The 14514-nt window shown below is 38.7% G+C and overlaps 1 protein-coding gene across 1 annotated transcript in view; it reads right to left on the bottom strand.

The window, feature by feature from the left end:
- Positions 1 to 14514, bottom strand: part of LOC126202413 (protein flightless-1) — a 194232-nt gene that overhangs the window by 169153 nt on the left and 10565 nt on the right. Inside the window, exon 3 of the mRNA XM_049936864.1 lies at positions 6365 to 6603. Coding sequence (XP_049792821.1) covers positions 6365 to 6603 — 239 coding nt within the window. The remainder of the gene's footprint in view (positions 1 to 6364; positions 6604 to 14514) is intronic.

Here is a 14514-nt window from a genome sequence, read left to right as displayed (position 1 = left end):
TCCTTTGACTAATACAGTCTACTATTGCATGAATTCATTACAAACTGATAATTTTTACTTTCTTCTTCTTCTGATGTGATGACAGTTCTGTGAATGAATGCTAGAAAATATCCAAGTGACAATGAATTTGTTAACTTCTGAATGTCGTGTGAAGATCCCTTCCACCTTAATGGCTCTGTTCTACTTCTTTTCCCTGGTCTTTTATCCCACATCTTTATGGGGTCAGCATATTAATTACTGGTGTTACCAGTGTTAATGGTAGTGTGTGGCAGTACGTCCTTCCTGTCATCACTAATTCCCTCCCCCCCACCACCACAGACCTCCCCCTCTCCTCTGAGAAGGAATGTGTGCACCCCAACTGTCTGCAAATAGTGTACCCCAACTGTCTGCAAATAGTGTTCTCTCATGTAGGAGTGTGGGAATGTTTTTTTAAATGTTAGCGAATTGTATAACTGAGTCGAGACACGGGTGCTAGCCCAGTATTACCTAGTCAGATGTGGGGAACTGCCTAAAAATCAGATCCAGGCTAGCTGGCACACTGGTCCTCATCATTAATCCACCAGGACAATTTGATCTAGAACCAGCGGACTTCCGGGAACATCAGAAGCAGCAAGTTAAAGTGTGGCTATCAGGATGGGTCAATCAATTGCTTTCTTTTGATATTCCGTAACCTTTCACGCAGATTTGTGCCATTCCTGGGGGAAGAGGGACAGAAAAGAAGAAAATAAAGAAAAAGTGGCATAGATATTTCAGTGACTATGCTTTATGCCCTACACGTATCATGTTGCAATTTTCATTTTTCTGGTAGTCAGAAGAATGATTCAAGATGGTGCAAGTTTGCACTGGATACACAAATGATTAATGTAACCATGCCTCCAGCAGTCACATAATTTTTATGAACGAGGAATAAAAAGGATCATGAGCAAATGGAAGAGATGCCTAAAATGCTGTTGTGATTGTTTTGAAAATTATAATTCTTCAACTCATAAACAAATTATTTAGCAGTACATAAAATAAGGGAAAGTCAACAACTCACCGATAGCGGATCGATGCGAGAAGCACAGTAACATATAACAGAAAAAAAGCATTCATGCTGGCTTTCAAGCACGAGCTCTTCTACTAGCTTGCATGTGTGTGCACGCCCACACGCCCACACACACACATTACTGTTCTATTGCTAGATAAAGAGCTAGTGCTCGAAAGCTAGTGTGAATGCTGTAACTTGTTATGCGCTACTGTGCTCTGTGCATCGATCTACTATTGGTGAATGGTTGCCTTTTCCTTATTTTACGCACTGCGCGATCCAGGAATTTCCATTGCAGTTATAAATAAAATATTTCTCACTTTCGTTTAAGAGATACTTAGAAATTATAAGCTAATAAATTAAGCAAGACATGTTAAACATAAAATTAAAGACAGGATCCCAAACATGGAATTCTTTCTTTAAATAGCATAAATGTTAAGGAAAAATCTTGAAGTGAGAGAAATTACAAAGGAGACTTGGAGGCAAAAGTTTCTCACAATTCCAATCAATCAACTGAAAAGAGAAATTATCACAATGTATTAGGTTGGTGCATAAGTCCATGGCATTTATCCATAAATTTAATAAACACAACAGATTCCCCTTTAGCCATCAATAACATTATATTCTCCTTCACTATTTACAACAGTCTGCCAACACTGCGGTGTTGTTATTGTTGATGTGGTCTTCAGTCCTGAGACTGGTTTGATGCACCTCTCCATGCTAATCTATCCTGTGCAACCTCCTTCATCTCCCAGTACCTACTGCAACCTACATCCTTCTGAATCTGCTTAGTGTATTCATCTCTTGGTCTCCCTCTACGATTTTTACCCTCCACACTGCCCTCCAATGCTAAATTTGTGATCCCTTGATGCCTCAGGACATGTCCTACCAACCGATCCTTTCTTCTAGTCAAGTTGTGCCACAAACTTCTCTTCTCCCCAATCCTATTCAATACCTCCTCATTAGTTACGTGATCTACCCACCTAATCTTCAACATTCTTCTGTAGCACCACATTTCAAAAGCTTCTACTCTCTTCTTGTCCAAACTATTTATTGTCCATGTTTCACTTCCATACATGGCTACACTCCATACAAATACTTTCAGAAACGACTTCCTGACACTTAAATCTATACTCGATGTTAACAAATTTCTCTTCTTCAGAAACGCTTTCCTTGCCATTGCCAGTCTACATTTTATATCCTCTCTACTTCGACCATCATCATCAGTTATTTTGCTCCCCAAATAGCAAAAGTTCTTTACTACTTTAAGTGTCTCATTTCCTAATCTAATTCCCTCAGCATCACCCGACTTAATTCGACTACATTCCATTATCCTCGTTTTGCTTTTGTTGATGTTCATCTTATATCCTCCTTTCAAGAGACTGTCCATTCCGTTCAACTGCTCTTACAAGTCCTTTGCTGTCTCTGACAGAATTACAATGTCATCGGCGAACCTCAAAGTTTTTACTTCTTCTCCATGGATTTTAATACCTACTCCAAATTTTTCTTTTGTTTCCTTTACTGCTTGCTCAATATACACATTGAATAACATCGGGGAGAGGCTACAACCCTGTCTCACTCCTTTCCCAACCACTGCTTCCCTTTCATGCCCCTCGACTCATATAACTGCCATCTGGTTTCTGTACAAATTGTAAATAGCCTTCCGCTCCCTGTATTTTACCCCTGCCACCTTTAGAATTTGAAAGAGAGTATTCCAATCAACACTGTCAAAAGCTTTCTCTAAGTCCACAAATGCTAGAAACATAGGTTTGCCTTTCCTTAATCTTCCATCTAAGATAAGTCGTAAGGTCATTATTGCCTCACGTGTTCCAACATTTCTACGGAATCCAAACTGATCTTCACCGAGGTCGGCTTCTACCAGATTTTCCATTCGTCTGTAAATAACTCGCGTTAGTATTTTGCAGCTGTGACTTATTAAACTGATAGTTCGGTAATTTTCACATCTGTCAACACCTGCTTTCTCTGGGATTGGAATTATTATATTCTTCTTGAAGTCTGATGGTATTTCGCCTGTCTCGTACATCTTGCTCACCAGATGGTAGAGTTTTGTCAGGACTGGCTCTCCCAAGGCCGTCAGTAGTTCTAAAGGAATGTTGTCTACACCCGGGGCCTTGTTTTGACTCAGGTCTTTCAGTGCTCTGTCAAACTCTTCACGCAATATCGTATCTCCCATTTCATCTTCATCTACATCCTCTTGCATTTCCATAATATTGTCCTCATATTGTCCTCAAGTACATCGCCCTTGTATAGACCCTCTATATACTCCTTCCACCTTCCTGCTTTCCATTCTTTGCTTAGGATTGGGTTTCCATCTGAGCTCTTGATATTCATACAAGTGGCTCCCTTTTCTCCAAAGGTCTCTTTAATTTTCCTGTAGGCTGTATCTATCTTACCCCTCATGAGATAAGCCTCTACATCCTTACATTTGTCCTCTAGCCATGCCTGCTTAGCCATTTTACACTTCCTGTCGATCTCATTTTTGAGACATTTGTATTCCTTTTTGCCTGCTTCATTTACTGCAATTTTTTATTTTCTACTTTCATCAATTAAATTCAATATTTCTTCTGTTACCCAAGGATTTCTATTAGCCCTCGTCTTTTTACGTACTTGATCCTCTGCTGCCTTCGCTACTTCATCCCACAGAGCTACCCATTCGTCTTCTACTGTATTTCTTTCCCCCATTCCTGTCAATTGTTCCCTTATGCTCTCCCTGAAACTCTGTACAACCTCTGGTTTAGTCAGTTTATCCAGGTCCCATCTCCTTAAATTCCCACCTTTTTGCAATTTCTTCAGTTTTAATCTACAGTTCATAACCAATAGATTGTGGTCAGAGTCCACATCTGCCCCTGGAAATGTCCTACAATTTAAAACCTGGTTCCTAAATCTCTGTCTTATCATTATATAATCTATCTGATACCTTTTAGTATCTCCAGGATTCTTCCATGTATACAACCTTCTTTTATGATTCTTGAACCAAGTGTTAGCTACGATTAAGTTATGCTCTGTGCAAAATTCTACCAGACGGCTTCCTCTTTCATTTCTTAGCCCCAATCCATATTCTCCTACTATGTTTCCTTCTCTCCCTTTTCCTACTGTCGAATTCCAGTCACCCATGACTATTAAATTTTTATCTCCATTCACTACCTGAATAATTTCTTTTATCTCATCATATATTTCTTCAATTTCTTCGTCATCTGCAGAGCTAGTTGGCATATAAACTTGTACTACTGTAGTAGGCATGGGCTTGGTGTCTATCTTGGCCACTATAATACGTTCACTATGCTGTTTATAGTAGCTTACCCGTACTCCTATCTTTTTATTCATTATTAAACCTTCTCCTGCATTACCCCTATTTGATTTTGTATTTATAACCCTGTATTCACCTGACCAGAAGTCTTGTTCCTCCTGCCACCGAACTTCACTAATTCCCACTATATCTAACTTTAACCTATCCATTTCCCTTTTTAAATTTTCTAACCTACCTGCCCGATTAAGGGATCTGACATTCCACGCTCCGATCCGTAGAATGCCAGTTTTCTTTCTCCTGATAACGACGTCCTCCTGAGTAGTCCCCGCCCGGAGATCCGAATGGGGGGCTATTTTACCTCCGGAATATTTTACCCAAGAGGAGGCCATCATCATTTAACCATACAATAAAGCTGCATGCCCTCGGGAAAAATTACGGCTGTAGTTTCCCATTGCTTTCAGCCATTCGCAGTACCACAACAGCAAGGCCGTTTTGGTTAGTGTTACAAGGCCAGATCAGTCAATCATCCAGACTGTTGCCCCTGCAACTACTGAAAAGGCTGCTGCCCCTCTTCAGGAACCACACGTTTGTTTGGCCTCTCAACAGATACCCCTCCGTTGTGGTTGCACCTACAGTACGGCTATCTGTATCGTTGAGGCATGCAAGCCTCCCCACCAACGGCAAGGTCCATGGTTCATGGGGGGGAACACTGGGGTAACTTTTTGATTCCACAACTGTAGAAATCATGTGGTTTTGAGGCAAAGAAATTGTCGAGCCATGTTCTGAGAGCATTTTCATCCAGAAAGAAAGTTCTTTGAAGGTTATTCAATAGAGTGTGGTAAAGGTGAAACTCTAACGGTTCAAGATCATGTGATACAGTGGGTTTGGAATAACTTCCCAACCCAACTCCTGCACAGTGTTTCTTTGTCAGTGTAGCAGAAAGCAAGCGGGCATTATCATTGAGGAGCAGCACTTCACACAGTCTTCCTGATTGTTGGTCTAGTATTGCATCTGCAAGACATCTTGGTGTTGACAATATATGTCAGTACTGATGGTTACAACTGGGGGAAGCAATTTGTAGTACACTGCACTGTTACTGTTCCACCAGATGCATAGTGTTATCTATTGTAGATGCGCACAGGTCTTTGTACAGGGAGTTGTTGCTTTGTTTGAGTTCAATCACTCCTTTCTTTTTCTTATGTTAGCACAAAGACACTGTTTCCCATGACCAGTAACAATAAAGGATATGAATGGTTGGTCTCGTTCATGAGGAATGGTTGGTCTTGTTCATGAGCCAGTTGATGGCGGGCAAGCAGAAATCCCATACGGCCACCCACTGGTTTTTATGTTTGTGGCTCGGAGCATGTGGTGCCCATACAACCAAGTTTTGAATCTTCTCCATTGCATGGAAATGTCGCATGATGGTGGAATTATCAAAGTTCATCACATTTACTAGTTCTCGAGTATACTGATGTATATCATTGTGGATTAATGTATTTAAATGATCATCATCAAACCCCAACGGTCTTCCTGAACATGGAGAGTCACTAATGTCAAAATGATCCTCTTCAAAAAAAGAAAACCACTTCCCTGCTCCACACTATCCACTTGCATTATCCCCATACACAGCACAAATGTTTCTGCCCGACTCTAGTTCTGTCACCCCTCTACTGCACTCAAACGGAAGAATATGTCAGAAATGTTTAGATTTCTCCACTTGGCTCCCCAGTTTCTAGCATCCACAGTTCACTTCACTTACTCAAAATCACAAAATTACAATACATAAACTCAATCAGTAACAGTGAACTACAAATAAAAATTGACAGTCGATACATAAACCCATAGCAACCGGAGTAGTAACATGCAAAACAAAAACACTATGAATTTTGTACCAACTTAATATGAAAGGTATTACAATCAAACAACTAATTATTACATATGAAAAGTTTGTCAAATACAAACTGTTCATTGTGAACAAGTATGCATCATGAAAAGACTCAAATAAAATTTTTAAATATATAGTATTAGCTCAAACAAATGCAGTTATGCAAACACCTAAAGCAAATACTTACTGATTATGGCTCAGGTTAAGGACAAGTAAACTTTTTGCTCTCTCTAGACCCTCTGGCACTTCCTTCAGGTTATTGTGACTCAAGTCAAGTGTGGTCAGCTCTTCAAGATTAAACAAATCAGCTGGGATTCCAGAGCTTTTCACTTTATTATGGCGGATGTTGAGTGTTCTTAGACATGCAAGTTCTGTCAATTCACCATACAGCTTTTCCAAATCATTCCGTACAAGGGACAAATGTTCCTGGAAATTAAATAACACTAATCACTATTATGGACCACTTATAATGATTGTACGTACAGTAGATACTGAAAAAATATTTACTGGCAAATTAAAACCATATGTGAGCATACAATACATGCACTGCCTGTACAATTTTAAATGTCGAGGACTTTCACAACTGCATGTAGTGTGCTGCAGGGCGAATTATTCATTCTAGCCTCTGAAATCACTGTCTTTAATATTTCCTCCAATCCCACTGTAGCTTCTGTTACTTGACACCACTCATTTGCTAACACTTCAAAACAAATGAAAACCATTATGGATTTGAGATAGTCACTGATGATATCACGTCACTGTAAAAAGCTCCGTAACTTATGACTGATCAGGAATCAAACAAAAAGGCAAAAAAATTGTGAACTTAGTAGTAAAACAGAAAATGAATAGTTTAAAATTAAATAATATGCGTCATCAGGGCTTGGTCAATAATGAGACAGCATACAGACATGTATGCAGATAACATGGGAAGACAGAGTACTGCTAGCAAAGATAACATACACTTATTTTACACGCATCAAAAAAAGTTTTGCATCACCTTGGTTCCGAAGGTTTTGGAACCTTTTTATTGCTCATGAAAACCACACATTGCATGTTGTACCACCATACAGCAAGACCTTCAGAGGTGGTGGTCCAGATTGCTGTACACACCGGTACCTCCAATACCCAGTACCACATCCTCTTGCACTGATGTATTCCTGTGTTCATCATGGCATACTATCCCCAAGTTCATCAAGGCACTGTTGGTCCAGATTGTCCCACTTGTCAACGGTGATTTGGTGTGAACACCTTAGAGTGGTTGGTAGGCCACGTTGTCCATAACAGCCCTTTTTAATCTATCCTAGGCATGTCCGATAGTGCCAATCCTGAGCAGTCCACTCGGCTTGTTGTTGGGCCAATCTGCATCGTGCTGCATTGTGTCGTGGTTGCAAAGATGGACCTCATCACAGACATAGGGAGTGAGGTTGTGCATCATGCAGCCTATTGCGCACAGTTTGAGTTGTAACAAAGCATTATTCAATTTGGTGGCATTGCTGTCAGTGTTCCTCTGAGCCATAATCTGTAGGTAGCGGTCATCCACTGCAGTAGTAGCCCTTGGGTGGCCTGAGCGAGGCATGACATCGACAGTTCCTGTCTCTCTGTATCTCCCCCATGTCCGAACAACATCACTTTGGTTCTCTCCGAGAGGTCTGGACACTTCCCTTGTTGAGAGCCCTTCCTGGCACAAAGTAACAATGCGAATGCGATCAAACAGTGGTATTGACGATCTAGGTATGGTTGAACTACAGACAACACGTGCCGTGTACCTCCTTCCTGGTGGAATGACTGGAACTGATCGACTGTCAGACCCCCTCCGTCTAATAGGCGCTGCTCGTGCATGGTTTTTAGGGAGGGTTTAGTGACATCTCTGAACAGTCAAACGGACTGTGTCTGTGATGCAATATCCACAGTCAACATCTGTCATCAGGAGTTCTGGGAACTGGGGTGATGCAAAACTTTTTTTAATGTGTGTTCAATTGTGAAAACCCAACATTTGTCAAGAATGGTCTGAATGAATCCAAACTAGATAATATATAAGACAGTGCAAATATGACTACATAGAATGTGTTAAACATAGTTCAACCAATGAATATTCATTAAATAAAATGCAAACTTAGTGTCTATGTGCTTCACTGACACCAAAGGGGCACAGTTATCAGTAGAGACTGGATTATATGCATTTGCATGTTGCATAAGCATTTGCATATTTGGCTCCTTTTCACCAGTCGTTCTGTTTCACTGTGATGTGGGGCAGGAATTCTTCGTTCGGTCTGCCGCCAGTTGTGTATATTTTAACTAAAAACTAGTGAGGACGAATATTTTTGCTCTATGTTTACAATATTTTAAAAATTTAGACAGGCAGTCTCTAGCTCAATCTAGTTTTGATGTCTCACAGATTGGCTGCGACCTAGAACTGCATGCCATTGCTAACTGAGAGGCCACTGTCTAGCAAAATCATTACAGAGGAGGAACAGGAACAGGTAGACAGAGTCAATGCTCCTGTGCCCGCGGTTAATCCCTTCCGCTGTCATACCGTACGCGTCAGCAACAATTAAATTAAATTATGCAAGCTTTTAGCCGCATGTCCATTGTTTCAATTTAGTGTTCTATTTACTTGTACACAGTTGAACGTGTTTACGACATGTAGTGTGTAAAGCGTTGTGAGCCATGACGCCCAAAAAAAAAAAAAGCATCGAGTCATGGATAGCTGACCATACTGTAACACGTACATATGACAGAATTGTTTTATATTGTTGAGTTTGAGAGAAAAATGTTTTGTGGCAAAGAAAAAAAAAGTTTCCAAGAGACCAGCATGTGAAGACAAGTCTTCATATTACAGGAATGCAGAAGAAAGGACCATGACAACAACTTCTGACAACAGCTAGTTGGAAAAGCAGGGATTTGTCCAAAGGTAACCAAAAAAGTAATCCAAAGGTAACCTAAAAAGTTGGTTTAACATAGATCTATGTGAAGCATTCATTGCAAGCAATATTTCTCTTCACAAACTCACAAACCCTATCCTCAAAGGCTTTCTGCGTAAATATTACCTAAATCAAAATATATCAGATGAATCAACATTGCGTAAAAATTACATACGAACAATATTTAACTGTTAGTGCTTTAAAAGAAGAGCCTTCTTCTTCCTATTTAGCGGTCTGCAAAAAAACTTGAAAAAGTAAATCATTCTACGATCGTCAGATTCGTGAATGAGGGTATTAGTAATATATTTCCAGAATCTTCTGCAGATGAAAGGGTGTTTGTGTTTATTTCAGAAGCTGCTCCCCATATGATCAAAGCAGGAAAAGCCCTCTGAGTATTTAATCCCAATTTGATTCATGTGATGTGCTTTGCTCATGGAGTACATCATCTTGCTGAAGAAGTACGTTCCATGTTTGTGAATGTAAGTAAACTGCTCATATCAAGACCTACAAAGAGAAACTACCAAGTGAGCCTTTACCTCCCTAACCAGTGGTAACTCGTTGGGGTACATGGGTCAAAGCTGTGTTGTTTAAAATGAACATTTCAAGGCCATTAAATGGGTAGTAAACGACTTTGATAGTACACAGGCTTTGGCAGTTTGCCAGTGCAAGGAGGCTTTTAATGATTCTGGTATTAGAAAAGACATTGCTGTGATTAGCACTGACTTTTCCCATATGCCTGCAATTATTAAAGAGCTTGAACCTCAAGGTTTGGCATTGAATGAATCTATTCAGTTAATGAATAAAATTATTCTATTGAAGTCAACATTGCCAGAGGTATTCCCAACAAAACTTCAACAAAAGTATGAAAACATTTAAAACAATAACCCTGGGCTTTGAACCCTTGTGCCCTGCCCAGTTACCTCAGTTGATGTAGAACAATCCTTTTCTGTTTATAAAAATGTTTATAGTGAATGAAGACAAACTTACTACCAAACATTTGGACCAGTACTTGGTCATTGATGTTTACAATAGTAGAAAAATGTAAAATAAATTTTAAATGATGCTTTGGTCCAACAGTATTAATCAAAAGTTAATGCTGTTCAAAAAAAAAAAATCATGATTGTATGTTGTTTTTATAAATAAAATATTACGAAGTTTTTGCGCATGTCCCTCTGTGTGTGATATATCTCAAAGATGGTCCTGCACATATTGACTGTTTCACTGCAACTCACTCACATCGCATCTGCTTGTTACCAATAACAGTAGCGAAGAAGGAACAGTTCTTGAAACACAGTATGCATCCCCATTTTGTAAATTTTTAGAAAATAATCCCAGAAAGGCCTCCTTCCTAACCTCTATCAGAAAGTATTCAGAAAATGATATCAGAATTCTAAATGTACCAATTTTTTGCGTGGCCAGCGCACTTCCTCATAACTGATATGCACAGGTTTGACTTTGAGATATAATGCATGCAGTAACTACCATGTTTATTATTATTTGACCTTGCATATTTTGACACTTTTCATACATTTTTAAGCATTTTTCATGCATATTTGCATGCACAGTTTAAGGTTTTTATGATGCATATAATCTGGTCTCTAGTTATCAGTATGTGAGTGACTTTGATATAAACATTTTATACCATATAGTTTCCATGCATGTTGTAATTGAGAACTATGTTACGTTACATTCATTTTTTCCATGTCACTCTGAAGCAAGAAACCATATGATAGCCAAAGCATCCGTAAATTGATCCACAGATTCTTACAATAAATTTGACTACGAAGGCTTTCCCGGCGTAATAATTGGTAATATTCTTCTTGGGTATGCAGCCGGATCATAACGTCTTCATGACACAATATTTCCGCGGTCCAACTGGCCGCCATCTTCAGGTGAGAGCGCTGGTGCACAATCTCGCCCGCTGGGAAGTCAGTTCCGGCGAGATTGTGCACCAGCGCTCTCACCTGAAGATGGCGGCCAGTTGGACCGCGGAAATATTGTGTCATGAAGACGTTCTGATCCAGCTGCATACCCGAGAAGAATATTACAATAAATTTATTTTTGTAACTATAGGTAGGATTTATAAATAAATTTTAATTACTACAGTGCAGTTGTTTCCAGCATAATGGGCAATAATACATAATATAATGTTTGAAATCCAAAACAGTGGCACGTCAGCTCGCGTTCAAATAACGTAAGTATGTTGTAACACTAAGAGCTGTATTCAAATAACAACAAAAAGATTTAAAGTTATAAATAGAGTCAAACAAAGAAGTTGCTTATCGCTTCTTCTCTTCACAATTATAAAGGATGCAGTAATAAAAACAGTTATGATCACGTTGCAAAAGTCTTGTTTTTCGATTACGACTTCATATGAGGATAATCGGAAGCTATCCATGACATACTAGGCCACTGGCAAATAGTGTTTCAGAAAATGGAAAAGATCTGCAGTACAACAAAAACAGCTTGCTCGTCAGTAACTTAAAATCCCTAAACAATCCCCTTGAAGTTTGGTAATTAGGAAATTAACATAGTAGACAACTTCAAATACTTAGATTGCTTTCTTTTTTCAGACATCACCACAAAGTGTAAAATCACCAACACAATGCAAGCGGCTTCTAAATTCTATCATTTGTCATTCATGAGTTACTGTAGGACAAAACTTTACCATTATCTACAATGGCCACACTTTATGAAACATAGCTTCCTCAATTTTGTCAGATGACATGGAAAGAGTTAGACTGGCTACATTAGCCAGTATTATCTCCAACAAAATGAAATATTATACCTTCAGCCTTGTCTTCAAGAAACCAGGAAGGATAAAATGAGGATATATGACACCAACTTCAACTGGAAACAACCGACTGATATAACAACAACAATAATAATAATAATAATTTGTGGTAAGGTCTTATGGGACCAAACTGCTGAGGTCATCGGTCCCTTGATATAATAGACTGCATGTGTGTGGACATATGTCGAGAAAGAACCATATATTGTAAATATTTCTTGATTTAGTTATCCATTTTAGCTTTTAATGCAGGTACTGCTCAAGAATGTAAGAGAGCTTATGCTCTACATAAGTTTTGGAATTCCATACAAGAACATTCCCCAGCCATGAGAATAAACGCATCCACTGAAGATAAGTGGGAACAAACAAGAAAACTGTGTGTGTGTGTGTGTGTGTGTGTGTGTGTGTGTGTGTGTGTGTGTGGCAGGGGGGGGGGGGATTGAAGTTTCAAAGAACAATGTAATTCAGAATAAATTGTGTGACAATCCTATTTGCGACTGACACGAAACAAAGATTACCACAACCTTTCATTTCTTGTGGCCTGTAAAATATAGATTTCAAAATTCGTAGCAAAGGCTGAGCTAAAGTTATAACTTGGAGCAGTGTGCAATGGTTTGTGCCTACAGAGAAGCTATTAAGAGCAAATAGCTAAGAAGTAGATTGAAACATACAAAGAATACAGGGTAAAAGTGCAGTTATGCTGTCTGTGGCCGTTGCATTGCATGCCGATATTGATAACATCTCACGTGATGAACTACAGGAACTGAATATGGCAATCTGAGAACCAGTAGTCAGTCACAATGCTCATTTGTAAATTTCCATGGTTCACAAATACAGTTAGCTGATATATTGTTCCATTGATTTAGAATTTAACTATTTTTGGCAAAATTGTAAATAAGACACAAAATTACTTTATTACAATGATGAAAGTTGTAATCGATCTACACTACACGTAAGTATATTATAGCAGTTATATTACTGTGATGAGATTTGCTGGCTTCACCAACTGACAACCAAATTGTCACATTCCAACAAAACGTGGGTCTCAGGCTTCACTACTGCTCACTCTTCTCAGCACAGTTTTCTTTCCACTCTCCATTTCAAAAACAAATGTAATCAATTAGTATATTTCTCCAAAAGAAGTCAAATTAATATCTTTCACCAAAAGAAGTCATTAGATCCAATGATTATCATTGGCTACCACACACTATCACCCAATTGATTGTGACCAACATTAATAAATTGCCAACATCAGCACATACCACTAGCAATGTGGACACTGTAAGTGCATTTTAGCTGAATACTGCTTTAAAAGGAGTGATAATCTTAATAGAGAGGAAATGTAATACTTGTAAAAGAACACTGGAATGTTTTAGATACATGGTGCTCTGCAGCACAAATCTCACGAATTTCAAGACTATTAAAACATATTATCTGTGAAGGGTATATTTTAAAAATAAAATTATTATGCCGGACCACTATTATGTATTTATCCTCAAATGGCATACAGTCACCATGAAGTAGCTAAGAACACTACAGTCATGTTCTTAGTGTTGGCAGTGCTCTATTTACAACTAAGACAGTACACCAAGTCAGTGGCATTGTTAGTATCATCTGGTTTTTCAGTGTTAGTGCTGGATATTGCTAATAACTGCACGGTTATTACAAAGGTTGCTTCTGAACATAGTATTTTTTACATTAGCATGTGAAAACCTCTTGTGCTTTTATTTTCAGTATGATACCTTCATCGAACAGCATGGCAATGAATTCTTTCTGAAGCTTTTACCTCTGAGGGCAAGTGAGACTCGTGCAACTATGTAGACTTCCCTGGCATATTAACCAATGATATTTTTGTCAGGTCTGCAGCCTGATCATCTAGATAATTACTTTTTATGCTTTCCTCCCACTTAAGGTAGAATTAATAATTGTCACTGCTTTGTAGAGATATACAGAAATAATATGCTTGCACTTATATGTAACAAGACCTATTAAGATATTATCATGTAACTTCAATATTTTAGGATATTAAAATAGACGGTGAGTCTTTTGCCATTCATGCTATTGTAGCCACTGCAGTATTTTGCACAATGTGTGTCCTGAATCTTCATGCACATTTTAATCTATTTAGCTGCTTAAGATAAATGTTCGGTTATCGCTGTCATTACTAAACATTTGCTGTTGTATGCAAATATAATGTACAGACATGTAATTAACATCAGTCTCATATCTTTGTGGGTACAAAGTACAAGATTTCTGGGCTTCAAATAAATAAACAGATACAATATATCTGTAGTCCATCTGACCTCCATTACCACATAAGAAAACTGTCTTCCAATCATTACAAAACTGATTCATACCAAGGGCTTACCAAGGCTTACCGAGCACTTTAATACGCTGTGGGAGACCAACAGTGTGCGCACCAGAAATTCTCACTGCTGCCCGACACAAGTGAAGGTACAGAACCACATTGGTGTAAGCTGGTAAAAACAGTGAATCACTACAGAGTACCACTGTCAAGAACCACTGTTTTTTTAATGTCAGATAAAACAGGGTTTCAAATTTTAGTTGAAAGGTAACCGTTGTGTCTATTTATATTGTTGTCTGGTAGTCCAATTTCAGCTGCTC

This window comes from Schistocerca nitens, chromosome 1, assembly GCF_023898315.1.
Source record: "Schistocerca nitens isolate TAMUIC-IGC-003100 chromosome 1, iqSchNite1.1, whole genome shotgun sequence".
NCBI lineage: Eukaryota > Metazoa > Arthropoda > Insecta > Orthoptera > Acrididae > Schistocerca > Schistocerca nitens.
This window is presented reverse-complemented; position numbering and strand designations above follow the sequence as displayed.